The sequence below is a fragment of the Brienomyrus brachyistius genome, chromosome 6 (genome assembly GCF_023856365.1).
Source record: "Brienomyrus brachyistius isolate T26 chromosome 6, BBRACH_0.4, whole genome shotgun sequence".
Lineage (NCBI taxonomy): Eukaryota > Metazoa > Chordata > Actinopteri > Osteoglossiformes > Mormyridae > Brienomyrus > Brienomyrus brachyistius.
Genome location: NC_064538.1, coordinates 123,562 through 151,507, shown reverse-complemented (window position 1 = coordinate 151,507; position 27,946 = coordinate 123,562). Strand labels below are relative to the sequence as shown.

The 27,946-nt window shown below is 46.4% G+C and overlaps 1 protein-coding gene across 3 annotated transcripts; it reads left to right on the top strand.

The window, feature by feature from the left end:
- The first annotated feature begins 420 nt into the window (after positions 1-420).
- masp2 (MBL associated serine protease 2) lies at positions 421-26,619 on the top strand. Of its 3 annotated transcripts, none has more exons than XM_049016393.1 (10): positions 421-468; positions 18,083-18,305; positions 18,904-19,081; positions 20,656-20,787; positions 21,737-21,933; positions 23,186-23,333; positions 23,915-24,033; positions 24,288-24,366; positions 24,532-24,654; positions 24,960-26,619. In XM_049016393.1, exons 2-10 carry the CDS (start codon positions 18,141-18,143, stop codon positions 25,040-25,042), a joined length of 1,224 nt encoding a protein of 407 aa, XP_048872350.1. In that variant the 5' UTR covers positions 421-468; positions 18,083-18,140; the 3' UTR covers positions 25,043-26,619. The 3 variants fall into 3 exon arrangements, with proteins under 3 accessions (XP_048872350.1, XP_048872349.1, XP_048872351.1); XM_049016392.1 differs by lacking the exon at positions 421-468 and adding an exon at positions 17,267-17,399; XM_049016394.1 differs by lacking the exons at positions 421-468; positions 20,656-20,787 and adding an exon at positions 17,267-17,399.
- Positions 26,620-27,946: the final 1,327 nt, after the last annotated feature.

Below are 27,946 nucleotides of genomic sequence, written 5' to 3'. Positions count from 1 at the left end.
TAGGGGCGGAGCTATAGGCGGGGCAGGCGGGGCCACCGCCCTCTCCTGGATCGTAGAGGGCCCTCCCATATACTAAACACACATAAAGTTATACTAAAATATTTCCTCTTTTGACAGCCTGAACACAAAATCCACAAAATTGTAATTTGCGATTTTATAATGCTATAATTTTTTGTATACATTCTTATTATGGTGGGTGTATGGTGAAATTTTTAATTTTTAGAAAAAAAACTTGTAAAATCCCAACAACAAACGTAAAATATAATACATAGTAATGTTCTGAAGTCAAACTAAGCTGTTCCTTTTGTATTTCATGATTTTCCGTTTGAGGAATTTGCAATAAACTGCAGTGCATGATGGGTAAGATCTAAAGACTACCTAACGTCGTCATCCGTCTGACGACATACATCAAGGAAGATGCATACCTGGGTGCGTTTGTTGGTCCAGAAAGTAATTCAGTTTCGCCAGGTAGGCTACCTTCTTTAAACTGCGTTTTGTTAGACTACATATTTCGGGGCGTTTTATTGTAGTCTTAGTAAAAATGTTTATAGTTTAGCCTAACCCAGCCACTTAAGGGAGCAAGCCAGCTCAACTAGGTGCCGGTCCCAAGCCCGGGTTAATGGGGAGCGTTGGCGTCAAGAAATGAAGAGTCTGTAGTTTCACTGCATCATTGATGTCAAAATGTGGGAAATATGTGGTTGTATAAATAAATGCGTTAAAGTAGGTTAATGATTCTGTGTTGTCTAAATTGTATAAAACATTTCTAGGTATAGCCAAACAAAACTCCTCCTGTCTGAAAAGGCGTAAAAAACGCAATTTAGCCACTAAAACTTTACAGTTTTTGTGAGGGACAGTCGAATTCTCTCGTTAAGTTTTTTGTGATCCTACACCTACACTTTAAAACTTTTTTCAGCGCCGCCACATACACGCGGATCTTTGCCCCGGTCCTTGTGTGCAGTTGTTCCGTCACTGGGTTGTAGGTTTTTTTTTTTTTTTAATGCCTAAAATGAACAGTGAACATGTAAATATTTCACTAGTTTGCGTTGGATTTGTTTTGTTCATCACGCAAGTTCACCCAGACAGTTTCTTTTAAAGTTGAGTAAAACTCCGGGCATTTCCCAAGCGGCCGATCAACACTGTCAGAAGTAAGTACCCCGAAGTTAGCGTTGCCTTTCTGTTACTCTTCCAGTGCGCTTGCGGTTCATTAGTTGTGAGCGGCCAGTGGAACATCGCTCAGAGCAGGCTTATTTATTTCAGTCAGTCCTGCTCAATTTGTTTACCTGTGACATTTAAGATCCATTGTCTGAGTAGTGCAGCACAATCACGCCATGGGTGAGCAGTTAAGACATTTACAAATCAAAAATGAAATGTCATCAGAAAGAAAAGGAGAAAAATTGAATTCTACTCACTAATAGAAGTTTCTGTCTTTGTACGTTAGATTGATTTGATTCATTTTTACGCAGTTCATTACCCTTTGGCGTTCGCAGGCGTGAAGCGCTCCTATGCATGGCTCGCAGTGAAATGTAGACGAACAGATATTGCTTGATTCTGGACAGGAAAAATGGCTCAGGAAAACATGGGCAATCTGGTGTTGCTCAGGGCAACGAGGTTTCGCAGCACTTGGCATGTTCTTAGGGGTACAGCAACTTTTAAGAAATTCTACTCAAACATGACGTTAATAGATACTTAACGTTGATAAAGCTGCCGTTTTGTCCACAGTCTGCAGGCTTTTACCTGAATTCATCAAACTACCAATTTTGCATGTAGAAATTGACTTTACAGTGCCTCTTATATAGTCAACTTTAACCTGCCCTGCGTAAGGTTTTCGTTTTTTTGTATGAAAAAAAAGAGTTAGGGATCCCCTACCACTGATGTGGGCTTTCTGTGCCTTCCGTTCAGAGCGAAACATTTAGCAGAACATGCTGCCAGTGTCTGCGGTTTAAATCTCTCCTCCAATGTGTGTGGAGTTTGCATGTTTCTCTCAGTGTCATGTGGTTTATTCCAAGTACTTCGGATTCCTCCCCTCCTGCAGTCTAAGGCTGTGCGTGAATTCAGGGGCTGCATGCTTTTAAGACTGCATTCGGAGACCGAATATGTCACAGCCAAGTGACAAGGCTGTCCCATTTCCAAGGCACCTTCAGATGCGAACTAGAAAAGGGTCCTTTTTTGTTGTTGCGAAAGATCCACCATTTGGAGATACAGCCTTGGAATACGCTGGCCTGACAATGACCCATTGGGTGCAGCCTTTGCAAGTCGGCAGAAGAAGGACGCATTTGTAGGCCGCGTTTGAAGGAGCCTTCAAGATGAGAGGCTTGTCGCATCACCGTGATGCATTTGGGCTTCGAACCCAGCCTAAGAGGCATGTCCTTAAATTTCTGGTACTGCATGTCTGAGTGTATGTATGTGTATGTGCTTTGTAATGGATTGAGCAGGATAAGTTGTGAGAAGATTAAAAACTGATTAAATGTTTGTTTACAACTGTAAAATCAGTACATTTTTAAAAGTAATTTAAACAGCAATACTGTCATTATACGAGATGCACTTTGTCTTGATTCAATTAATCTCTGCTTGTTGGCAGCAAATGTTCAAAACCATTAGCAGCTTTTAATTTCATCTTCCTCTACTTCCTGTGCTTGCTTCCCTCCATGGCCCCATTTTTGACTTGTTTTGATTTTCCTGCGCTCAGTATTTGTAACAGAGACAGCACGTTGCCCTGCACAGCTCAAAGATACACCGAGTTATTTGTTGTACATGAGTACCTCACCATAACATATCCGAGTGTAGCAGGAGACGAGTGTCATCAGTGGTGATCCCAAATGAACAGTCGTCTGAGCCATGGTTAAACTCATGATTTGAAAGAGAAGCATGATGCAAGTCTGGTGTGAATTTAAGTGACTAGGCCAAAAAAAATATCACTTTAAGAAGCGTTATGATCCCAGAAGGCAGGTATGAATCTAAACATTTATTTATTATTACGGGCTTCCTACGCTGCCCCCTGGAGCATGGGCTCCCCCTTTGGGTCTGGTTAGGGTTAGCAAACTGAGGCTAGGGTTAGAGTTCGGCTCCTGCATAGGATAGGAAACCAGAGATTTACATACTTTAGTAGCATGATTTCCACTGTCTAACAACCTGGTATGTCACCCTACGGCCCCAAATTAGGTTAGCGAACTGAGGCTAGGGTTAGGGGTAGAAAAACTATGACATTTTCAGACATAAAGATGTGTGTTTTTTTTTTTTTTTACAGTTCTGCTCCCCTCTAGGATAGGAAACCACAAATTATCATACTTTAGTAGTATATTTTCTGCTGTCGAATAACCTGATGTATCACCATAAGGCCCCAAATTAGGGTTAGGGTTAGCAAACTGGGGTTAGGGTTAGAAAAAGTATGGCATTTTCAGACATCAAAATGTATTTTTATCACAGGTCTGGGTTAAGGTTAGGGCTTCCTCTGCTGCCCCCTGGAGGATGGGCTCCCCTTTGGGTCTGGTTAGGGTTAGGGCTTCCTCTGCTGCCCCCTGGAGGATGGGCTCCCCCTTTGGGTCTGGTTAGGGTTAGGGCTTCCTCTGCCACTGAGTACAGCCTTCAGGTGAGGCAGCCTCTGAATCTGGAGACAGCCCATGTAAGTCCAACCTTTGGCAAGCTAAGCAAATTGTTTTTGTTTTGTTTTTTGTTTTTTGTCTGATTCTCCACGTGGCACGGAAACTCCCACTTTTAGTGGCAGCGAATTGGAAATTGTCCCTCCTCAGCTAGCTAGCTGACTGGTACATTCAGAAGAGAGTAACTTAAAGTGAAATTGTATCAAAGAATTTTTTTCCCCCTATATAAACACCCTTTTCACTGGGATAATAAACAGAGGGCAAATACTCTTGGGCCAGACCGCCAAGATTTGTAGATTGGGAGCTGATGGAAGATGAGTTTACACCCAATATTTGTTCATAAGTAGAGGAACTGGGTGATGTTTAGGTGACATTAGTGTTTTGTGTTGTTTTTCGTTTTTTTCTTTTGCTGAGCTGTGAAGTGCTGCTTCAGTTTGTTTGTCTCCCAGTATTCTGCACCCTTTAAAAAAATGTTTTTGTTACCACCAGCCGCCATTGCTTATTAACCCAAAACTTTTTTGTTTTGTTTTTTGAGTTTTGGTGTCCCGAGCAGGATTGGAGTAGTGGTTTCTTCACTGTATCCCAGAACTTTAGCCACGACACTGCCTGCTGGTGTTTGCCTGAAGGTGCTGATGACGGTACCTAAACGGTCTTTTGCTGAGACCCGCTGTGAATGCTTTGCAGGGTCACCGTGGCAGGCATTAGCGTAGCCCGATAGACCAGGGTGTGATTGTGTAGCCCTGGAATGGCCTCAAAGCATATAATTACCTAGCCTCACTTTTCCTGCCAAAAGCGCCCGGCTGAGAAAATTATATGCCACGGCTATGTGGAAGAGCTTCCGGGTTTCCAGTCACCATGGAGACCCTGAGCCATTACGAATGGTGATGGGGGAGTGGCCCCTTGTGATTTTAGGATTAAGCATTGATGTATGTCAGTCAGTCTATAAATCAAATGACTATACTATGCAGCCAACCCAGATTGCTTTGCATTACAGTATTGTTAATCTTCCATAGTGACTCAGAAATTGAAAATAAAACAATAGACTTGAAGAGTGACATCTTAAAATACCCAGAAACTGGTTGTAGTGGTGTGATACTCCTGGGGGCGGGGCCTTATCTATGTACACCTCACATATCCGGCCACAGGCTCGGCGGGCTCGCACATCTCTCAAAGAGCCCGCGAGGCTTTCTCTGTCGAGACCGGCCACAGGCTCGGCGGGCTCGCACATCTCTCAAAGAGCCCGCGAGGCTTTCTCTGTGGAGACCGGCCACAGGCTCGGCGGGCTCGCACATCTCTCAAAGAGCCCGCAAGGCTTTCTCTGTCGAGACCGGCCACAGGCTCGGGGGGCTCGCACATCTCTCAAAGAGCCCGCGAGGCTTTCTCTGTGGAGACCGGCCACAGGCTCGGCGGGCTCGCACATCTCTCAAAGAGCCCGCGAGGCTTTCTCTGTGGAGACCGGCCACAGGCTCGGCGGGCTCGCACATCTCTCAAAGAGCCCGCGATGCTTTCTCTGTGGAGACCGGCCACAGGCTCGGCGGGCTCGCACATCTCTCAAAGAGCCCGCGAGGCTTTCTCTGTCGACCGGCCACAGGCTCGGCGGGCTCGCACATCTCTCAAAGAGCCCGCGAGGCTTTCTCTGTGGAGACCGGCCACAGGCTCGGCGGGCTCGCATATCTCTCAAAGAGCCCGCGAGGCTTTCTCTGTCGACCGGCCACAGGCTCGGCGGGCTCGCACATCTCTCAAAGAGCCCGCGAGGCTTTCTGTGTGGAGACCGGCCACAGGCTCGGCGGGCTCGCACATCTCTCAGAGCCCGCGAGGCTTTCTGTGTGGAGACCGGCCACAGGCTCGGCGGGCTCGCACATCTCTCAAAGAGCCCGCGAGGCTTTCTCTGTGGAGACCGGCCACAGGCTCGGCGGGCTCGCACATCTCTCAAAGAGCCCGCGAGGCTTTCTCTGTGGAGACCGGCCACAGGCTCGGGGGGCTCGCACATCTCTCAAAGAGCCCGCGAGGCTTTCTCTGTCGAGACCGGCCACAGGCTCGGCGGGCTCGCACATCTCTCAAAGAGCCCGCGAGGCTTTCTCTGTGGAGACCGGCCACAGGCTCGGCGGGCTCGCACATCTCACAAAGAGCAACTTGCTTGCTGGTGCTTTTTTTTCCCATGAGTATCTGCCTGATTCTTTTAGATTGTAATATACAGCATTGTCCTAGACATAGTGTATATAGTATAATATACAGTATAGTATTTTGATAGTGATACAGTTTTTATTATTCTGGCTCTCTACTTTCACAATCGATTGGAAATCAATCACTCAGTATGTACTCATAGCGCAGCCTGTCAGCTTTAACTTAAGGCCACTGACAGCTATCCTCGGCTAGCTAAACTGGGCAGGAATTATAACCACTTTTATACACGCAGCTCCCCCCTTTTAAGTACCCAAAAGTGTTTGGACAAATTACTATTATCTTAAAGTTGTCTTTTTTAATACTTGGTTGCAGATCCTTTGCAGTCAATGACAGCATGAAGTCTGGAAGCCACAGACTTTAAAGGCGCTGGCTTTCTACCCTGGTGATGCTCTGCAAGGGACAGGGGGCGGGATATGTGTATGAGAGTGGTCACAGTTCCTGCACAGTCCACCCAGTATAGCTCAAGATGACAGGCTACACTTTGAGTACAGATTGAGTGTTTCAACTGAAATACACTGTGATGGTGCATAAAGCCAGAATAATTTTTTTAAAGTGTCACTGTCCAAACACCTACGGAACTCATTGTAGGCTTTAACTCGAGGACATCAGTGCAGGAATTTAGCAGCAGGAATTGAAGATCCCATGCTTGGTGTTTGTACGGTTTTCAATAAATTGCTTTGTTTCCATCCGAAATCACTATATGACCACATTACTGCTGAAAATGTGAACTTAACAACACATTGGTGACCATGCTTTTATTTATATGATTTTTTAAATACAGTATAATTATATTTTGATGTTGTATAAGTGATTTTTGTAAGCATTATTTGCTTCTCTCCCTAGTGATATTTTAAAATCATTGTGAAGCCATTAAAATTCCATTTTTGGCTATTCATTGGTAGTTTTCATGAAATTAGTCACAGCTCATTTGTACTTTTATTCTCCAGCCCAACCCAGAACCACAAAGTGCGCTTCATTGTTTAGTGCTGGCTGTACAATGGAAGAGTTCCTCACTGGCATGAAATAGCCGCTATGGCCCCCCTGCATGTGATCTCATCACATTAAAACTTAGTTCATGAGCTGTTCTGTTACCCCATCACCGTCCATCAGTGGCATAATTACAGCAAATGACTCCACAAGCCACTTTCCAGGTGCTACCGATCGTGTCATTTGAATGTCGGCAAGCTGACCAGAATTATGCAGCTTCATGAGGGCGTGCAAACCTACCTCCGCTCTGCGCGTGTGCAGTTTGCGTCGTCGTCTTCTTGCATATGCTTCCTCCCCGTACTCTGGTTACCTTCCACAATCCAAGGACACACAGTTAGGCTAACTGGTGTCTCTCAAGTGCCTGTTGGCAAATTGACACATATCTGTGTGTCTGTGTGTGTGTGTGTCTGTGTGTGTGTGTGTCTGTGTGTGTCTGTGTCTCTGTGTGTCTCTGTGTGTCTGTGTGTGTCTGCCTGCATATATGTGCCCGGTGATGGACTGGCATCCCAGCCACACTACACCAGCCCTGTGCCTGCGAGACTCTGTAGGGGCCCAACGATCTCCACAAACAGGTAAAAGATGGATGAATGGGTGGCAGAAAATCTGCAAAGTGTGAAATCTGTTGAATGTCTGACGTTCGTTTTGCAACCGAGGCATTTATGCGTAAAGTAATTAAATTGTGGCATGATCATGGAATGTTGGAGAGTGGATCTGAGGGGGGTCGGGAACGTAGCTGCTGTGCTCACAGTGACCTGCCATTTACTGCTCGCAGATAAACAGGGCTAGAAGGATCTAGAGTGCTTCATTCTGAGCCTCCGCAACATTTTCAACAACAACAACAACAACAAATTTATTTTTATATAGCGCATTATCACAACATTACATTGTCTCAAAGCGCTTTACAGTATCCTCACCCAAAGCCCCCAGTGAGTAAGCCATAGGCGACAGTGGCAAGGAAAAACTCCCTAGAAGGAAGAAACCTTGAGAGGGACCAGACTCAAAGGGGAAGCCCATCCTCCAGGGGCCGGCAGGGATAGTCAAATAGAGAGAAGCACCCCTGACGCTGACATTCTTTAGCTTGAGAAATACCTGGGTTATGTCACACATTCGGTATGACATTCGCAGACCTGAGCCATACCCTCAGGAAGCTCACACCTTTCACAGTGAAAGATCCCCCGATATCCATTTTTTTCATGCACATATACCATCCACAAATTTAATTGCAGTTAACGTTATTTCCTTAATATTCTTTTTGTGGCATATTGTATCTGTGTGCTTTTTAATTTGTTTGTGCCGTCTTTGCATTTTGTTCACCATTATATGTATGCTTGTCTGCACTGTACATACCTTGCTGTTACATGTGCAAGAATTCCATCCTATGACCAGGAAAGTTCAATCTTACTTTATCTCGTACTTCTGACCAAAATGATAAACTTGAAGGCCTTAAGTTTTGTCCAGGTGTGATGCACAACTGTGGGATTTAAAAACATAGCATACTCAGGATAAACGCACCTTCTAAACCACTATCATTACTGTTATTACATGGGAGCTTGAAGGAGTTCCTCTGCAGCATCTGGTGTTTGGCTCGCACCCCTGTATAGGAAAGATGCCCCCCCTTTAGTCACACACACTTGTTTGGGTGAGCAGAATTTTCACGCTGTCATTACTTAATAATCTCTGTTTCAGCCCCAGATTGCCTGCATGGCAGATGAGTCGCAGGTGGGGGGTGAGGCTGGTACCCGTGTGCCACCTCTCATCACCGCGCTGGAGGTATGAATCGGACCGCAGCAGGAGACCGGCCACAAAGAGTGGCACAAATGGGCATCCAGGCTCCACTTAATCACCGTAAAACAGGCTGTGGCGACTAAATTGAAAGAAGAATAGTCTGCTGACGTCAAGCACCATCTTGAATGCGAAGTGCTCACTATCAATTTATCAGGAGCAATTCTTCCTCGTTAGCCGCAGGCTTAAATAAGAAGGAAGTGGGTGCACGTAGGGAGCGGATTCCATGCTGATCCGCTGGAGTGTAATCAGGGTTTCTGGGCTGCACGTCCCCAGCGGCTCCCTTGTCATGCCCCTCCTTGCTGTGGCTTCTGGGGTCAGCGCTCATGTTCCGGACTAACAGGCTGGGATGTCAGCCGCCAACAGGCCACCTTTAATCATTATCAGCCTGTTTGTTTGCTGATTGTCTTAGCAGATATGACTTCTAATGGGACTTGTGGTTTTGTCCAGGTTTCTGTCGTTTTCCATGAAAACCCGGGTGACGGTGGTTAGCCGCCTTCATGGAGTTAAAGCTCTTGGTGAAAGATCCACCTCCCATATGAGTAAAACATTTCTTAACAAAATTGTTGATCATTAATAACCTGACCCGGGTTCGAGTCTCTGCCTATGTCATGTGTGCGGAGTTTGCATGTTCTCCCCATGTCGTTGTGGGGTTTCCTCCGGGTACTCCGGTTCCCCTCCCACAGTCCAAAGACATGCTGAGGCTAATTGGAGTTGCTAAATTTCCCATAGGTGTGCGTGTGAGAGTGAATGGTGTGTGAGTGTGCCCTGTGATGGGCTGGCCCCCCATCCTGGGTTGTTCCCTGCCTCGTGCCCATTGCTTCCAGGATAGGCTCTGGACCCCCCCGCGACCCAGTAGCATAAGCGGTTTGGAAAATGGATGGATGGATGGATTAATAACCTGATTGATTAAGCAGGGCCATTCGGGCTGCTTGACTGCCTTTCCAAATAACAGTATAAATCTCCATGTGAATATAGGTGGAGAAAATGATTTTGGTATAACGAGGTGCTGCCTCTTGTGCAAAGGCACCCATTTGTCCTGTCCTGTGTATTTTACAGACACAAGTATTTCACAGTGGGGTGAAGTGGCAGGATCAGTCAATTGCTTGTGTTTTGTGAGATTATTGTACGCCTGGCTAACACCAGTTACTGCATCACTGTTACTAGGTTGACAAACTGGTTTTACTGGGTGTGCCTGAGCCTCCAGCTGCTCGCTAAGGGGTAGTGATCAACTAACTACTTTTTGACATATGCTCAAAAAGAATAGTGATAAAATTAACGTTTCAGTGAAGGAAACTATTCGAATAAGATGTCTCCCAGACAATATGGAGGACAGCAGGCCAGCCCAGATGAAGCTCCTAACGAGGTGAAGCCCGCAAGTCTATCAGAAGGTGATGGCGTTTGAGCCAAATTGAAAAGACCTTTTCTCTTCACGTTACGTACGGCGACCATATTTTGCTTTGCAAAAAAGAGGACAGGGGCAGGATGCAGAGAGGCATCAAAGCATTGCAAATATGCACAAAGAAAGCATTCTGACTGTAGAAAGCAAATTTTAGCATGAAACAGAGCAAAATCCAGGACATTTTAGGCATTTTTAGGTCCCAAAAAAGAGGACAAACCCAGGCCAAGCCGTGGTCACCCTAATGTTAAAAAAAAAATCAATAATGCATTCGACATTAAATCTTAAAGTAATGATAAAGAACCACTGCTGTAACACAACACTACATTTAAAATGAAAATTTTCACAGTATGAGCTATATTTATATCTAACATGATTGCATGGACTAATGCAATCGTAATGAGGAGCACGTCTGGTGGCCTTTGCAGCTGATCAGCTGACAAACGGGACACGATTCGTGCAGATTGCAGGTGTCTGGTGAAGCTTTCCAGACACCTGCAATCCAAGGACATGCAGTTAGGCTAACTGGTGTCTCTGAAGTGCCCGTTGGCGATTTTACACATATCACTGTGTGTGTGTGTTTCTGCGTATATGTGCCCGGTGATGGACTGGCATCCCAGCCAGACTGTACGCCAGCCCAGATTGCAGGTGTCTGGAAAACTGATGAAGCTGCTTGCAGATGTAACAGCTTCTTTTCCTGGGTTATGTGGTATTTTGCTTTAAATGATGCCCGTTTTGGAAGGGCAGCTGTTAATCAGGTGAGAACACTTAGCAGCTTCCTAGCGAGACCCTGTGCCACTTAGCATACCTGCTCTGCGACGTAGCCACTGTATTTCTCCATTGTTTGTCCATAAGCAAGCAGTAGCGATGGACAAAATGACGCCTCATGAACCATTTGCTGTATTTTCTGACCCCACTAGATGGCGCTCTCGGTTTGCTTTGGGACATGGTTTGTGTTCTTTCTTGAACAGAGGGCACCATCTAGTGGGGTTAAAAAAAAACAGTAAACGGTTCATGAAGTGTTGCTTTTCCCATCACTAGCTTTGTCTACCTCCAGGGGCCTCGATACTCCCTTAGTATTCCCACAACATCCTCTGCCTAAAGATAAATCCATGTATATAAATCTAATTGGTAACTGATTATGGGAGAGGCTGGTCCCCTGATTTTGTCCCTCCTCCTGTGTCAGCATCAGTGTTCTCACTGATACACTTTCAATGCCCTGAGGCCTCATACTCGGGTCCAGCAAAAGTCTCTAAATGCTGCTTGGGGTACCAGAGAGCACAGTGTTATCAGGGTGACTGAGTTGCCCTGCCTGTCATTTTGACTGTAACAAATAGATATATAAACAACTCAATAAGTCCCTCCAGCTCCTCTCAGCACTGAGGTATAACATGGCCCCATTTATTTGCTTAGATATCACATACTTCAGAGCAGTTTTCACAGCATTAGAACCAACAATTCCACATTGTATGGTTTGACACTGCTACATGTATGCAGTTTTAGGGATTAGATGCATTTCTGAGGCTTGAACTTGCCTTATGGTAAATTTTCACGTCACCTGGACTGTCTCCCATATGAGGAGCAGACTGGTGTGAAGGGGCTAGTGAAGTTTTTATTCTGCTGCTCAGAAATAATTTGAGATGAATTGTCAGGTTATTAGCTGATCTGTCTTTTTGTATCTTACACTCTGCTGTCTTTTTTATTTTTTTTTTGCCAGGTGTGCGATATTCATCACTGACGATATTCTGACGGTGCGATATTCATCACTGACGATATTCTGACGGTGCGATATTCATCACTGACGATATTCTGACGGTGCGATATTCATCACTGACTTCATGCACTGCTTACTTTCAAAAGTACTCGTCGCTTAAACTATCATACGCTGATCTTCTGCATGTGGACTAGTGAGTCCCTTCAGGGCCTCAAACGCAGCAGGCCTTATGAGTAGCCAGCGTCTTACAACGCTGATGTGCTCCATCAGCTCGACCTGAAGTCAGGTCAATCTGACCTGAACGTACCAACTTCACAGTCAAGGAGAAAGTAGAAGGCTGCTGTCGCAGGCCTGTCTGATTAATTATGCAGGGCCATGCAGGCTGTTTCACCGCCTTTCCAAATAACAAAAACGCCATACGTCTCCATGTACTAATAAACAGAGAAATGATTGTGGTATAAAGACGTGCCGTGTCTTGTGCACACTATTGTCCTGCGGCTTCTCGCTCTGTTTCCATCGTGCGAGTGCGGCCGAAAGCTGCCGCATACATCCTAGATGGACTCGTTAGCTTCATTAAGGGAACGTGATTGGTCTGTGCCGAACACCCATCTACCAAGCTTATGTGAGACGCTGACTCCATGAATCCATCCACCACCACCACCACCCCCCCCCCCCCATTTCATGACCTCTAGCCCCTAGGCGGGGAAAGTGGGAGTGCTTCACATGAGGAAACGGGCAGAATAGCTCATTACTTGTGAGGAGAGGTCGATGGGGCGGGGGGGGGGGGGTTGTGTTTTTCTTACCTCAGCGTGACAAGGATGCGATGTCTGTAATATGAGCAACACAGCCGCTTCTATGGCAACCGGAGGAACTTTTGTAGTTAGCCGAAGGGGCAAAAGAAGAATGTAAAAAGCGGGGGGGGGGGGGCTGTCACCAAGCGTGCAGTCCGCGTGGGCCGATCTCGGGGGGGGTGGGGGTTGTCACTAAACGTGCAGTCCGTGCGGGGCGATCTATTCTCAGCTTCTGTGGGGGCTCGGGTTTGAGTGACACGTTCCTGATGAGGCCAACCGGCAACCCTTCTGGGAGAGGCGTAACAGAATGGATTCTGCCATGAAGCGTCCAGTCCTGACAGCCATTTAGTGTCATGACAAGGTAACCCCCCCCCCCCCCCCAGCCATACACACATAATCTGAAATGAAGATGGAAAGCACAAGAGACGATTGCAGAAAACTATGACAGGACACTAACGTGACAACAGCTAGTTTTCCGCTCAGGTGGGTAGACAGAAACCTCCTCCCTGCCATCGAGCCAGAACATGGTCCTGGCGTCTGTGGTGGTCTCACTGCAGGCACTTCAGGCCATCTTCTCTGACCGGGATGCCAGACTTTCACTCTGAGCTGGCGGTAGGGAGCACGTGATCACACGATAGCACATATCGCTCCACTTTCTGCATCATTATCTCTGCCGTCTGTGGCCTTTTGCAAATGAAAATGTCCCCATTATACTCTTACTAGCTAAAACAAACCAAAAAACGTACTTTTGTAAACACAAATGCATGACATCACGTCCCTAATTTTAATTGAAGTGCTTTTATTTTTTCTATTAAATGCAAACCAATGGTCCGTTGCATGAAGTCTGTTTCTCCTTGGTGAGGGCTGGCACAAAAGCTTGCACAGACTGTGCCCCCCCAGGACCATGTTAAGGGGGCATTCTCACAAGGGTATTGTCAGGGAAGACACTGCAGCAAAGCTGAGTGTGTGTGTGTGTGTGTGTGTGTGTGTGTGTGTGTGTGTGTGTGTGTGTGTGTGTGTGTGTGTGTGTGTTCATTCACATAATTCAGTAAACAACAGGGAGTTCTTGTTAAGTTCGCATATATTTTTTTAACTGTTTTTTAACGACATTCAACTTCAAGAATCAGTTAACCCAAACCATTCCTGCTAATGAACCTTATTAGCATTATTGTCGTTTTTAAAAATCAGTTACCCAACAAAGATATTTTAAAGGAGAGCCAGACACAGGGTAGTATACATTAAAAACACTGTCAAGTGACTGGATTCTGACTATTGGTATTAAAATTAGACAAATGCTCAGAATAATATGACTGTTTTATGCCACTTGAAGGTGCTTGGGAATCCCAAGGGCTGTGCGGGATCTCTGACACTGGTGCCAGTGCGCAGTGATGGGTGACATATTATTTAACCCAGCAAAAAGCAGCCCACCTACTGCGTTGTTAAGTCTGACAACGGAGCTGCTAGTAGAAAGGGGAAAGATGACGGATACAGTGAAGGTTCAGCAGGTATACAGGAAGTAGAAGAGAACCTTGTTATCTGTGGTGTAAAAACAATGTCTAATAATATTGCTGCTGAGTGAATGACTGACTATTATATATGAACATGAGGTATATTTGGATAAGATGTCAAATATTATGCATGCAGTGTGTTATTTGCCTCGTGTACGTCGCTTTGGACAAAAACGTCTGCTAAATATGTCAGATGTAAACATTATTTAAGGTGTTATATAATGTTTAACTATGGACAATCTTTATTTCTTTATTCCCACTGTTTGTGCATTCATTTTGGTATCTGCGCCAGTCAGGATGCGCTGACCCGCCATGGACCCACCTAACAATTCAAAGCTACAGCAAGACCTGCTGCCCCTTCTGTAAAATTGCCATTCTGTTTTAGTTTTTGGGGGGGGGAGGTGAGGAGGAGCTGTCCTCTAGTTAGGGGGAAGGAGGAGCTATTGTCCTTTGGTGAGGGGGAGGAGGAGGAGGAGCCATCCTTGTTTGGTGAGGAGGAGGAGCCATCCTTGTTTGGTGAGGGGGAGGAGCCATCCTTGTTTGGTGAGGGGGAGGAGCCATCCTTGTTTGGTGAGGGGGAGGAGCCATCCTTGTTTGGTGAGGGGGGAGGAGGAGGAGCCATCCTTGTTTGGTGAGGGAGGAGGAGGAGCCATCCTTGTTTGGTGAGGGGGAGGAGGAGGAGGAGCCATCCTTGTTTGGTGAGGGGGAGGAGGAGGAGGAGCCATCCTTGTTTGGTGAGGGGGAGGAGGAGGAGGAGCCATCCTTGTTTGGTGAGGGGGAGGAGGAGGAGGAGCCATCCTTGTTTGGTGAGGGGGAGGAGGAGGAGGAGCCATCCTTGTTTGGTGAGGGGGGAGGAGGAGGAGGAGCCATCCTTGTTTGGTGAGGGGGGAGGAGGAGGAGGAGCCATCCTTGTTTGGTGAGGGGGAGGAGGAGGAGGAGCCATCCTTGTTTGGTGAGGGGGAGGAGGAGGAGGAGCCATCCTTGTTTGGTGAGGGGGAGGAGGAGGAGGAGCCATCCTTATTTGGTGAGGGGGGAGGAGGAGGAGCCATCCTTGTTTGGTGAGGGGGGGGAGGAGGAGGAGCCATCCTTGTTTGGTGAGGGGGGGGAGGAGGAGGAGCCATCCTTGTTTGGTGAGGGGGGGGAGGAGGAGGAGCCATCCTTGTTTGGTGAGGGGGGAGGAGGAGGAGCCATCCTTGTTTGGTGAGGGGGGAGGAGGAGGAGCCATCCTTGTTTGGTGAGGAGGAGGAGGAGCCATCCTTGTTTGGTGAGGAGGAGGAGGAGCCATCCTTGTTTGGTGAGGGGGAGGAGGAGGAGCCATCCTTGTTTGGTGAGGGGGAGGAGGAGGAGGAGCCATCCTTGTTTGGTGAGGGGGAGGAGGAGGAGGAGCCATCCTTGTTTGGTGAGGGGGGAGGAGGAGGAGCCATCCTTGTTTGGTGAGGGGGGGGAGGAGGAGGAGCCATCCTTGTTTGGTGAGGGGGAGGGGGAGGAGGAGCCATCCTTGTTTGGTGAGGAGCCATCCTTGTTTGGTGAGGGGGAGGAGCCATCCTTGTTTGGTGAGGGGGAGGAGCCATCCTTGTTTGGTGAGGGGGAGGAGCCATCCTTGTTTGGTGAGGAGGAGGAGCCATCCTTGTTTGGTGAGGAGGAGGAGCCATCCTTGTTTGGTGAGGGGGGAGGAGGAGGAGCCATCCTTGTTTGGTGAGGGAGGAGGAGGAGCCATCCTTGTTTGGGGAGGGAGGAGGAGGAGGAGCCATCCTTGTTTGGGGAGGGGGGAGGAGGAGGAGCCATCCTTGTTTGGTGGGGGGGGAGGAGGAGCCATCCTTGTTTGGTGAGGGGGGAGGAGCCATCCTTGTTTGGTGAGGGGGGAGGAGGAGCCATCCTTGTTTGGTGAGGGGGGAGGAGGAGCCATCCTTGTTTGGTGAGGAGGGAGGAGCCATCCTTGTTTGGTGAGGAGGGAGGAGCCATCCTTGTTTGGTGAGGGGGGAGGAGGAGCCATCCTTGTTTGGTGAGGGGGGAGGAGGAGCCATCCTTGTTTGGTGAGGGGGGAGGAGGAGCCGTCCTTTGGTTGGGGAGCCACAAACACGAATGAAGAACAGGGTCCTTCCTCAGCCTCATTTCAATGTAGCTCCAGAATGGGATTTAAAATGAACAAATTAATAGCAGGATGTTTGGTAATGATTTGTACGAGCATTAATCATAATCTAATCTACTTGCACAAATTATTTTTATCATACCCTGTGAAGGACTGGCATTCCCTTTTGAATGTACTACAGCCCTGTCATGAACTGGCATTTTGTCCTGGGTGTACCCCAGCTCTGCACAGGATGACAGCCTGACATTCCATCCTGGGTGTACCCCAGCCCCGTGCCCTGCGGTAGACTGGCATCCCATTCAGGGCGTACCCCAGCCCCGTGCCCTGCGGTAGACTGGCATCCCATTCAGGGCGTACCCCAGCCCCGTGCCCTGCGGTAGACTGGCATCCCGTTTGGGGTCAGTGGGTGGAATATGGGGGGGACCTCTGTGTTCCTACCAGGGGTGTATGAAATGGGGGTCTACGATGGTCATTTGTTGTTTTTCTACGGTTTAAAAAATTCTTCATCAGTTGTAATAACAGCTGAAATAGCATTTAATTTGGCAACGTGACACTGAATTGAATGAGCTGCTTGCATTTCAAAGGCGTTTAAAATGAATTCTGATCTAAAGACAACTGGCACTTGATGCGGTAAAGAGCTTTTATTTATTTCTACTGTTTCCATTGTTTTTCATCATTACAATCTGGTACCATTCATCGAAAACCACTTCAACTAATTGTCTGTTTGTGAAAATCGTGCCGTGAATACCGCTCACCAAGCACTTCTTTGGTGGGGGGGGGGGGGGTTGATACGTCGGTGAGTTGTGAGGGGGGGGGATGCATTTTTCATGCACCCTCTAACGTCATCCCATGTCAGAACATAACGACCAAAATCAGCACAAACTAGTCAACCTCGTTCAGATTCTCAATTAGACTGAATAACGAGGGTAATTGTGCGTCCGTTCCAGAGAGCTTTCCTATACGCTCGCCTACAAGCATTTATATTACTTAATGATAAAGCAAAATGAATGAATGGTATGGATATTGCATGCATTCATAAATATAAACACGGTATTTTTTTGTGTACTTTCTCTGTAAGCGTCTGAGTTCATGTAAAAGTGCTCTATGAATAAAATGTATTATTATTGTCTTTTAAAACAATATGTATTCGGTATATATTCTACTTTTAAAAACACTTAACTATAAATGAATCAGCCGCCTGCCCTGCTAACTTTGTTTGGACACGGGTTCACTAACCTTAAGTGCACAACGGGCAAAGGTAGCTGTCTGGGGTTATTAACGCCGCACGCATCCATGGCCCTTTAGCAGCTAAACGTGCTTTAGAGAGCTTTGGAAACAATAATGGCAAGGTACGTGTATTTAAAACGAGCCGAACTGTTTGTAAGGGACTAGATGCCTTAGTGTTATCGGTGCCTGGATTTATAAAGCAGACAGCCGCATTCTTGCTATTATCCGATATCGCATGTTTCAGTTGTTTTGTTACGCCCCCTGTGTTCACATTTGATGATGGTTTGGTAATTATAATTATTTTAATAATCATTATAATCATTACAAACGACAGCTGTGATCTGTTATGCAGCACGCTTCTCATTAAGAACTGGTAGCTTGACAGAATGTTACAGTAATATTTTATTCTTTTCTCCCCACATTTTGTATTCCAATTAAATGTTTTCTAAATTACAAGTCATTTACCCAAGTAACAAAAATAAATATGGAATATAAGAAAAACAAAAACAATCTCTATTTGTGTCATTGCGATTTTCGCTCACAGGTGCGTACTGAACTGTTGTGTCGGCACCATTTTCCTCTAACTGCGTGAGCCGTTTCCTGTCTGATAAGAAGAGGTGTGGAATGTGTTTAGAGAATTTAGGGGGACAGCAAGGGATCTTTTAAGTCAATTTGGTGCTTCGAATGATTTGTTTTAGTATTGAGGTGGGTTGTGAAATTGGAGGACAATTCTGAGTTGTGTATATGTTACTTATCTTTGTCTTATCTTTTAATCCGTATTTTTCCGTCTTGTCTTGCTGTCTAGGGTTTTGGTGGCTGTCATCTGCGTGTTGTCCTTGTCACTGGTCCTTGGGCGGGAGCTGATGGGCCTTTATGGCAGACTGACGTCACCCGGCTTCCCCCACACCTACCCAGATCACCAGCACGTGCGGTGGAACATCACTGTCCCCGAGGGCCATCGGGTCCGCCTGTATTTCACACACTTTAGCTTGGAGCACTCTGAATTGTGCGAGTATGACTATGTGCAGGTGGGTTTCAACCTTTATTAATAAAATAAGCCTTTTTAACTTTTAAACCAGTTTAAAAAAATTCAGTGGTGATCTTCAGTGAATCGGAAATGTCCTTACTCTTCATATTAGCCAGCGAAAGATCAAATACACGTCAGCAATATTCTATAAAACAATAAAACTAAAAATAAAGGAAAGATAAACCTATAAAAGATTTGTAATCTTAGTTTTGACGTTTATCAATCAACTATGTGTTGCACAAACGTGGTACCCATCAGAACCAGGGTTGAGATCATCTGTTGTCAAGTCTCGGATATGTCAGGTGTGAAACGGGGGACATGGTAACCGAAAGATCTGTACATTTTCTTGTATCCTTATTTAACATTTTGTGCTAGGAATTGTACCATATAGAAACAAAGTGATTCAACTTAAACTTGTGAGCAAAGGTCTGAAATTGTAACAGCAAGGCTCTGGTGCCGTAGCCTAAAGGCAGGTGCAAGACGGCTGTAATTATGCAAACTAGACGTCCCATTCTTCTCAAGTGCTAATTAGCGATGCTTTAGTGGTGCTGCGTTTTGGATCGCAGAGTAATGGAATTGCTTTTGTTACTGGTTGGCAGGTGCTCTCAGGAAGCAATGAGACGCTGAGGTTCTGTGGCCAGACGGAGAAGGACCATGAGGAAACGCCTGGCGGCGCGGTGCTGTACTCCGCCGGAAACGCCATGTCTGTTGTCTTCAGAAGCGACTATTCCAACGAGGGCCGCTTTACCGGCTTCCAGGCATTTTACGCGGCAGAAGGTGAGGCTGATGGTACCCGCTGCCCTCACACGGGTGTCCATGTTCTCCGAAAAAGTGGAGCTTTAGAATGATCTTAAAATAGACGGCGCAGGGATGTCTCGCATTTGGTAAAATTAGCCGAGCTTTTTAAAAGCTTTAATGACGCCATCTTCCCCCGGTTTGGTTAATGATACAAAAATGCGGCTAAGTGGAATGTCCCTGCAGGGACGGGAATAGAAAGCTGCGTGTTTTAGCCGCCACACTGCAGTCAGTCCCGATGCCAGGGAAAGCGGAGTGTGCAGAAGGGGTTGCGAATTGAGCTGGAAAATTGAAAAACGACAAACAAAACAACCCAACAGACAGACAGAGAAGTCAATGTAAGTGTGACGGGTGAAACTATCGTAGGCACAGGTGGTGGGGTGGGGAGGATGGGGGGGTCTGAATTGATTCCAGTAGCAAGGTCCATTTGTTTGTGTCTGGGTGATGACAGCTTGCACATCGCCGCCGGTCCCGCACACGAGCTTCATGCGGCTCCGAAAGCGTCGGACTGACCGCTTGGTTACTGGGTTACGGCTCCGAGCAGAGGGCCCCTGTCCCTGTCCTGCCTGCCCTCTGGCCCCAGACAGCAGCCGTTGGTATTGGGGGCCCCGGGAATGCAGAAGCAGAACATCCTCTCAGCCCATTCAACAAGCGGAGGGTCCATACTGCTGTGTGGATTTAGATTTCGGGGGGCCACTCATAGCCAACTGCGACAGGCGTGGGCACCTGACCGAAAATTACATAAAATGCCTTGAAATAATGTGATAGTAAATACTAAAATGAAATAAGATGTCTTGCTGTTATAATGTCCAAGGCTGTTTCTCAATATCAAGACCGTAAAGATCATACTCGTGTTTTTGGTCTCGCTAACTTCCGAGAATGAACTTGGAGGCGCAGTGAATCATGATGATGTATTGGTGCATTTCAGTGAGGATGCGACTGATGTATCCTTGATATTTGGGGCTGGACAAGAACGACATCCGGGGATTTTTAACCCGCCTACGTACTTCTGTTCTTGTGTATTGGAGCTGGTCTTTGGCAATGGAAGACCATGTATATTGGGTACACTGTAACAAGTACAGGCAAGCATGCATGCTGAGAAACACCTAGACTTCTTAAGTGTAGCGGCCAGATTTAGGGAAATCAAACCAATCAGAGCGGTCAAACAAAATGTTTGGCCAATCAGAAATGTACATTCGCTTAGATAGTCCCATTCTGAAACGGTTTGGACTTCTGACACCCCCCCCCCTGAATTATTTCAGGAAGTAAATAATTCCTCATAGTAGTCTGCACTAAATAAATGATTCTGACTGATCCATTGGGTCTGAGGCGTTTAATCACTAAGCACTAAGTAAAATACGAAAATCAGTGTAATAAAATAACGACAAAAGCTCGGTGTCAGGAATAGGTAACGGCAGGCTCACATTCTGGGAAGCATTTATACTGAATTTTAACCCCCAAAAAAACAAAAAGCTGGAATATTATTAGAATCCCTCTTCAGAGAAGCACCTGTGTTGTAACTGAAGAGTGACGGACCCCCTCCCTCCCCCCCTCAGACATTGACGAGTGCCGGAGCGGCTTGGACGGGGATCCAGCTTGTGCCCATTATTGCCACAATTACGTGGGTGGCCATTACTGCACTTGTCGCTCGGGGTATTTGCTTCATTCCGACAAAAGAGCCTGCACCGGTAAGCCGGGGGTGGGGCCGCAAATGCACCGCGACGGCTGCCGGAGGAGCCCCTGCTGAGCAGCGTAGCTGCTGTATCTGTCCTGCCCTTATCACAGTATTACGCTGCATTACATTACATGCGTGTGTAACCCAAAGGGCAGGGGTACTACTTACCTCCTGATAAAATGTCAGGTTTTACAAACTACTTTAAAACTGAAAGGCTCCTGTGTTTGGCTTCATGGTTGCGTTCATTTCCTGTTTTGACTTGTTTCCTTGTTTGAAAGACATTGCACAGTGATAAGCCTGAGGTTTTGATCATGAGTACCACAGGGCCTCCACGCTTTTTAACTGGCCCGAGACCAGTCAAATGCCAGGCTGTGTTAAGCTGCTGGTGCCCTGTCAGACCGCTGGCCAGCCCATGGTAATTACTCTTGGTAACTTGGGAGAAAGCACTTGTGAAATCAACAGAATTGATACCTGTTTGTGGGCCTAATAACCTTCAGCCGGTAGGTAATTTATCACAATTATCAGTGCAGATGTGGTTTTTAATTGTTGTTTGTTGCTAGAGATGGAAAAAAAATGCCATTCCACGTCAAGTGATGATTACATGGAAATGATGATCTACTTTCCATTCATTCTAATTATATAAATTTAGTGAACCCTGCCTCTCCACAGAAAGGCTATTCATTTACCAGAGTTTGTAATTCTATTAATCCATTATGCAATTAACAGCCTTTTATCTATCGTTAGCTGAATCATGTAAAGTGCTCACAGTTGTTAGAAATAATATACCAGTTAAGAGGTCATAAAAGAATTTTAATGGGCATTTTTTAATTACAACAAATGTGTTTTTACACAGGGATACAAAAATGTTTCATGACTGTAGGTGTGAATGTAAGGACCGCAAAGCTCCGTCCATCTGCCTGGTTTTGTGGGTTGTATGTGTGACAGTCATCCCCTCCCTTCAGTGCCATGCAGTGGGCAGGTTCTGACCCGCAGATCTGGAGTTCTGACCAGTCCTGGCTACCCAGAGCCATATCCTGGGATGAGCCAGTGCCACTTCCAGATCCAGTTAGAGGAGGGGTTCCGGCTGGTGCTGGAGTTCCTGGAGCCCTTCGACGTGGAGGCCCACCCGAACGTCTCCTGCCCATACGACGTCCTAAAGGTGGGCTCTTTTACATATTGTTGCCACCCCTTGCTATGGCTGACAAAAAATATTCTGGTCTGGAGACCAAAAGTTCCAGAAAGAATCTTCTGTTGTACCCTTGGGCTGGGCATATGACTTTATTTAATAAAACCCCAAACTGTGATGAAAGCACTGAAGTAGGATAATACCTGCATTTTCTATAGGCTTGTCGGAGGATGTGCCTGGTACTATCATTACGTTCTTGTGCTTGACTGCAATACAATTTTGATGGCTTTGTTGAAGGCTCCTTTCGAAGGTTCAGGCGTCCTTTTGGGGCTGTTTACTTCTCGCTTGACTGCTGCTTGATTTCGTTCCATTACTCTCAGCCGCTGACCCTTTGTAAACTGGTCATCTTCACTAAAAACCTGTATCTCTGTTCCGGCCCCATCGCAGATCTGCTTACAGAGGATTACGGAGCAGTGTTGAACAAATGATGTGCTAATTTCACTGTCACGTCAGTCTGATGAAGCACTTGTCTTTGTGTGCAGCTTTGTTCATATGGATATAGGAAGGTTGGGCTCATAGCTGTGTTAGGGTTTGAGTGTCAAAAAAAAAGTGAAGCAGGGAACAATGGCGCTTTGGTTCATGCTGCGGTTGTGCTAATGGAGATTCTCACCTGGTGCTTCTGTTTTCCTCCTAAGAGGTATAATTGCCTATTCCATTAGCACATGCAGTGTCCATTATTGTCTTCAATGGAACAGGAAAAGCCAGCACTGCTGTCATGTAGGTTACAAGCTCCCTCAGGTATGTGAGAAGGGCAGCGGATAAGGAGGAAGGGTGTGTGTGGGGGATTTGTTATTCAGGGTTGACGGCAGGCTAATTCCGCTCGTATTTCAGCGTCTCCCATGCAGTCAGAAGTAATGTTTCATATAGACAGGTTAGGAAATTCCTTGACTAATAAAAGAAGCGTCTCCCTCCCAGACAGTCCACGTTTTTGCTCCCTACCAGACAGTCCACGTTTTTGCTCCCTACCAGACAGTCCACGTTTTTGCTCCCTCCCAGACAGTCCACGTTTTTGCTCCCTCCCAGACAGTCCACGTTTTTGCTCCCTACCAGACAGTCCACGTTTTTGCTCCCTCCCAGGAGTGAGCAAAACGCTGCACCATCTGGAGGTCTCCGAGGACTGGGTTGGGAAATGCTGCAGTGCACGTTGGCGCTTTTATAACCCAACATGCAGTACCTCTCTGACCCTACCCCCCTCCCCCTCCCCCAATATTTTTCTCACAACAAGATCCATACTGAGATGCGCGAGTACGGCCCATTCTGCGGGAGCACCCCCCCAGCGAGAATAAAGACAGGAACTCATCAGGTACACGTGCTCTTCAAGGCTGATGCCACTGGCAAGAACAAGGGATGGAAGATCAGGTACACCAGCACAGGTATGTCGTGGCATCGACACGCGAGCATCCTGTCGGTGGTAACCGCGATTCTGACCTCTGAGATGTATTGGTACCGCCATTGATCTTCTCTGCTGATTCTCCTGTATCTCATGGAGAAATCAGAGGTGGGTGTTATAGAGAGAGTTTTCCATATCTAGGATTCTGCAGCCACTCTAGGGTGCTAACACATCTAATCCAGGTCACACAGGGCCTGCCGTTTGCTAGCTGTACTCCGAGCTCAGCCACTGGAAACTGTGGGGTGACCTGTGCTACTGATTTGGTATAAGAAACATACTATATGTGGTCATAGCCCTTGGCTACAAAGCCCTTGGAGGTCTTTGAATAAGTATATCTAAGTGTAAAGTAGAGAAGAAGCTGATGGCAGTTGGTTATGAAAGGGAACTGATAGCCAGGGATGTAGATGATTGTCCTGATTTCTGCTCTGGTGTGTGTTTGGCTGTGCTGACTATAGTTACTGGAAGTGAGATATCGGCTTTTCTCAGACTTAGGACCTGACTCTGGCCATCTCCCCTCCCCCCATGAGTGTCCATTTAACCAATACTTCTCCCCCTCCATGTCAGCCACACCCTGCCCTCACCCTGTTCCACCCCCCCACGGACGCATCCAGCCTTGGCAGGCTTTGTACATGTTCACAGACAGTATCAACGTGACGTGCAAACGAGGATACAAATTGTTCCAGGTTAGCGAACTGTAGTAGAATAGTATGGGTCTGTAACCAAAAATGTTAGTGGCCGTGGGTCATGAAGTGGCTATTTTACCTTTTTGAACAGAGTGATGAAACTGAATTGCAGCATTAATATGGCAATTTGTATAAACCCTTAATAGTTTAAGCAGCACATATAGAAGGGTCTTGAAACAAACTTTATATTTTCTAAAATCCTTCCTTCCTTTATATAAAAATATAACTGGAATTATATATTCTCTATTGAGTAGGGGACAAAAAATCTGACATCTTACCAAGCCGTGTGTCAGAGTGATGGGACCTGGAGCAGCTCGATGCCTGAATGTCACCGTGAGTGCCGGCATGCCAGATAAAGACTTTCGGTCCTGGACACATGAATGCTACAGAATCATTAGCGAATGCTAAACAAGAAGTGTTTAGTTTGCTCACATGCATGCATCATTTTAATTTGATTTTATTATACGTTGCATTAGCGTATATATTTTTTTTATACAGTCGTTGATTGTGGACAACCAGAGGGGATCCCACTTGGACAGGTTTCTGTAACCACAACCACCTATCAGTCATCAGTCCAGTACACCTGCGCACCTTCCTTTAACTTGAGAGGCAGCCAGAATGGTATGTTCCTTAAATGCTACCTTGAATGTTTCACGTCATAGACATAAATGGTACATGCCCTACATTTTGCTGTCTCAAACCTAACGAGATGATGTACAGGGTTTTCAGTACTCTGAGAACACCACTGTAGTAACTGTCTTACCTAATAGGAAGCACCTAAATCCAGTGCACTTAGTTTAATTCGTTGCATGCTCATCTAGTACCTGGGTTAGACAGCCCCGATATAGAGTGAAAAGCCTTCGTGGGCCTTCACAGTGAACATCTCCCCCAAACTTCTGATGGAGTCCCTTCGCTTCTACCTTCAGGAACTTACTTCTGTGCACAGGATGGCTACTGGAGGAACAGCCTGGGCAGCCGGGAGCTACCAGAGTGTAGGCCCTGTCCATGACCTCGCGTCACTGTCACATTTTAGCCGTCTTTCTGAAATGTCATATCTATTAATTAATATTTTCTACTGAAACCTGGACAGAGAAATGGGCAGGTCAAGTATGTCTTCTGATCTTCAGCGTCAGATCCCAGAAGCTACACGCATGATAAACACATGGCACCTGCTTCCCACTACTGCCTCCCCCTGACTCGCTCATCCTAGATTAATTGTTTCTGACTCTTTATTAGTGTCTGTAGCCACACCTGTCCCCGGCAGGGCACACGCACACCTGTCCCCGGCAGGGCAGGGCACACGCACACCTGTCCCCGGCAGGGCAGGGCACACGCACACCTGTCCCCGGCAGGGCAGGGCACACGCACGCCTCTGGTTGGCCTGACAGCCATAACTTGCAGCAAGTTGACAGTGGGCATTGTTTTGCTGTGCAGATGGAGGGGCTGCAGGGAACATGAAATGTGGAACAGTGGGGTCTCCTGCACTATTTCTAGAGCCACTGATGCCTAGGGGAGGGGCGGCAGCTAGTCTACGGCAGTAACGGGCGTCAATACCATGTTCCTCTGGGAGCGTGAGCAGGTAGAGTAATTCAGTAACTAAGAGTAACCATGTTGTCCTCGGCTGGCGTTTTATTTGTGGAGCAACACAAACATACTGTGAACGGCTCGTGGCTAACAAATATCCCGTGGTGTGTAGCTCAGTGGTTTAGGGACCTGTGCGTGTGTCCAGAAGGTTGTGTGTTCAAACCTTGTAGCCAGCGGAATGATTGTATTGCTGTTGGGCCCTTGGGCAAGATGCTTAATCTCAAAATGTCAGCTAAATGACTAAGTGTGTTGTTTTTGTGGACAAGAACTACTACATCTGTGTTAAATAGTTCACTGGGCCTCATTGAGAAACTGGTGTTTGGAAACAATACATTTGTCTTTCAATGGTATTAAGCACCAGTGAAGATCACTGGTTAGACTCGGATTGACATCAGCCAGTATCAATTAGTCTTTCACATTACGTGTCCTGACCTCGGACTGCAGCTTTTCTTCTGAGTTCGGCCCCGATGATTTCCGAAATGATCACCCCGCTAAACTGCATGGAGTTCTGGCCAGCGGTACATCAGCCCTCTCAGGCACCGTTAGAGACTCTTCTCACCCAGTTATATGATCCTAAAGTTGAGCAAAGTAACTACAGCCATAGTAAATGAGAGCTGCCAAGCTCTCTTACACTGGATTGACTTATGTACACAGTTGACATTTGAACACAAAAACACTGGGGAAAAAAAAACTACATCCTAATCAATCTTGCATGAAAAGTTATTTTCTCCTTGTCAGAATGTTCGATAATGTATTATTTAATTAGTGATACTAGTCTGCTTTTTTGGAACATGGGTGTACTTGGTAGGCATAAATCCATTTACTTGTAAAACCTTTTTAAAGAAAAGTCAGTCTGCGTATCTACACAAAACTAAACTTCATATACAAGCATAAATGTACTGATTGAACACAAAATACATTGTATATAATATTTTTCTGTTAATAGGCATCTCACCTTCACTCATGTACAAATAAATTTGCAAATAAATCAGCTGAAATCTATACTTTGCTCTCATGTATTAGATCCATTTTTACATGAAAAATCTCCCGTTTGAAAATCTTAATAACTGGACAAGCTGCTAATGAGTTGAAAGTTAAATGTTATAAATATTCCAGCAGTATTGCTTTGAGGCCTTCAGGGGATTTTTATGCGTAGGGTAAAAAAATCCTCAATATTCGTCTGAGTGGCATGACGGCTCATCTCCGCCAGGTCCAGGGTTCGAATTTTGCCTTGAGTTCTGAGTCCGTGTGATTTGAGTGGCTCCCTGGGTTTCCGTCCTTAGTCACCAAAATTAGTAAAAATGTAAGCTGTGTTTCAAGGGGTAAATCATTTGCTGAAGCACGATGTAATGTAATGATGGCATTTTAAAATGTCATAGAAACAATAATTAGATATTACTTCTCCCACGTTGGCTGGTGCATTTTAAACAGCTTCGAGGACTCCAGAATGCAGCAGCAGCCTCTCTCTCCTTATACGTAATAATCGCACTAACCCCCTGATTATATCTGAAAGGTCGAACACTTACATTAAGTATTCGGCTCACGATCAAAGACCGATATGTTGTACCACAGAGCTGGGCTCATTAAATATACACACATAATGCTATAGAGCCATGGGTCCGATTAGCATCTGATGAAAACCTTGCCTCGCCTTTGGAATCTGGCATGTGGCCATGAGCCAGCTGGGGATGCAGAAGGTGACGTGCTGTAGTCAATGGATGGGCGAGAACCCGGAAACAAAGCCCAGATTGTCACAATGGCGCCTTTGTCATTTAAAAGGGTAATACCCATAATTATCTCGCAGCTCACAGCAGGAGCATTGGAAATCTCGTTAATGTGTCTCTTTCCCTTTAAGTGTGTTTAATTTTTTTCCCCCACCACAAAATGAATCGCAGAACGTGCTACTGACTGAGTTCCTGTGTCATGCCCTGTCGCTGGTCACAGGGGACCCAGGGGGCCTTCGCTAAAGGGGAGTGGCCTGCAGGTCACGCAGCCTCCAGCTCTGAACTGCCATCAGCGAATGTGCCAGAACAAGGCTGATGGGCCCACATCCTTTTCATACCTTTTGTTTCCCTGCAGGATGCGCCCTGTGTTATGCTGATGGGCTAATGCCTGATAAAAGCGCGTACAGCTGTGAGGGGGAACTCTGATGGTAGGCGGGGCTGAGAGCGCTTGGAGAAGCTGCCCTGCCTGGGATGCTGTAGAACTACTGGATTTCAGGACTTCCAGGTGCAGTAGAATTCAAAATTTAACGTAGACTCTTTAAATTTAACATAAACCAGGTCTACAGTCCAGGTCGTTAGGTTAGGGCACCTTCCCAAACTTTCTT

Bases quoted from the DNA above. Each gene is read 5' to 3' on its own strand.
- masp2 (XM_049016392.1), top strand. The intron at 18,306-18,903 runs GTGGGTTTCAAC...ACTGGTTGGCAG, and splicing joins GCGAGTATGACTATGTGCAG to GTGCTCTCAGGAAGCAATGA. The intron at 20,788-21,736 runs GTAAGCCGGGGG...CCCTCCCTTCAG, and splicing joins CGACAAAAGAGCCTGCACCG to TGCCATGCAGTGGGCAGGTT.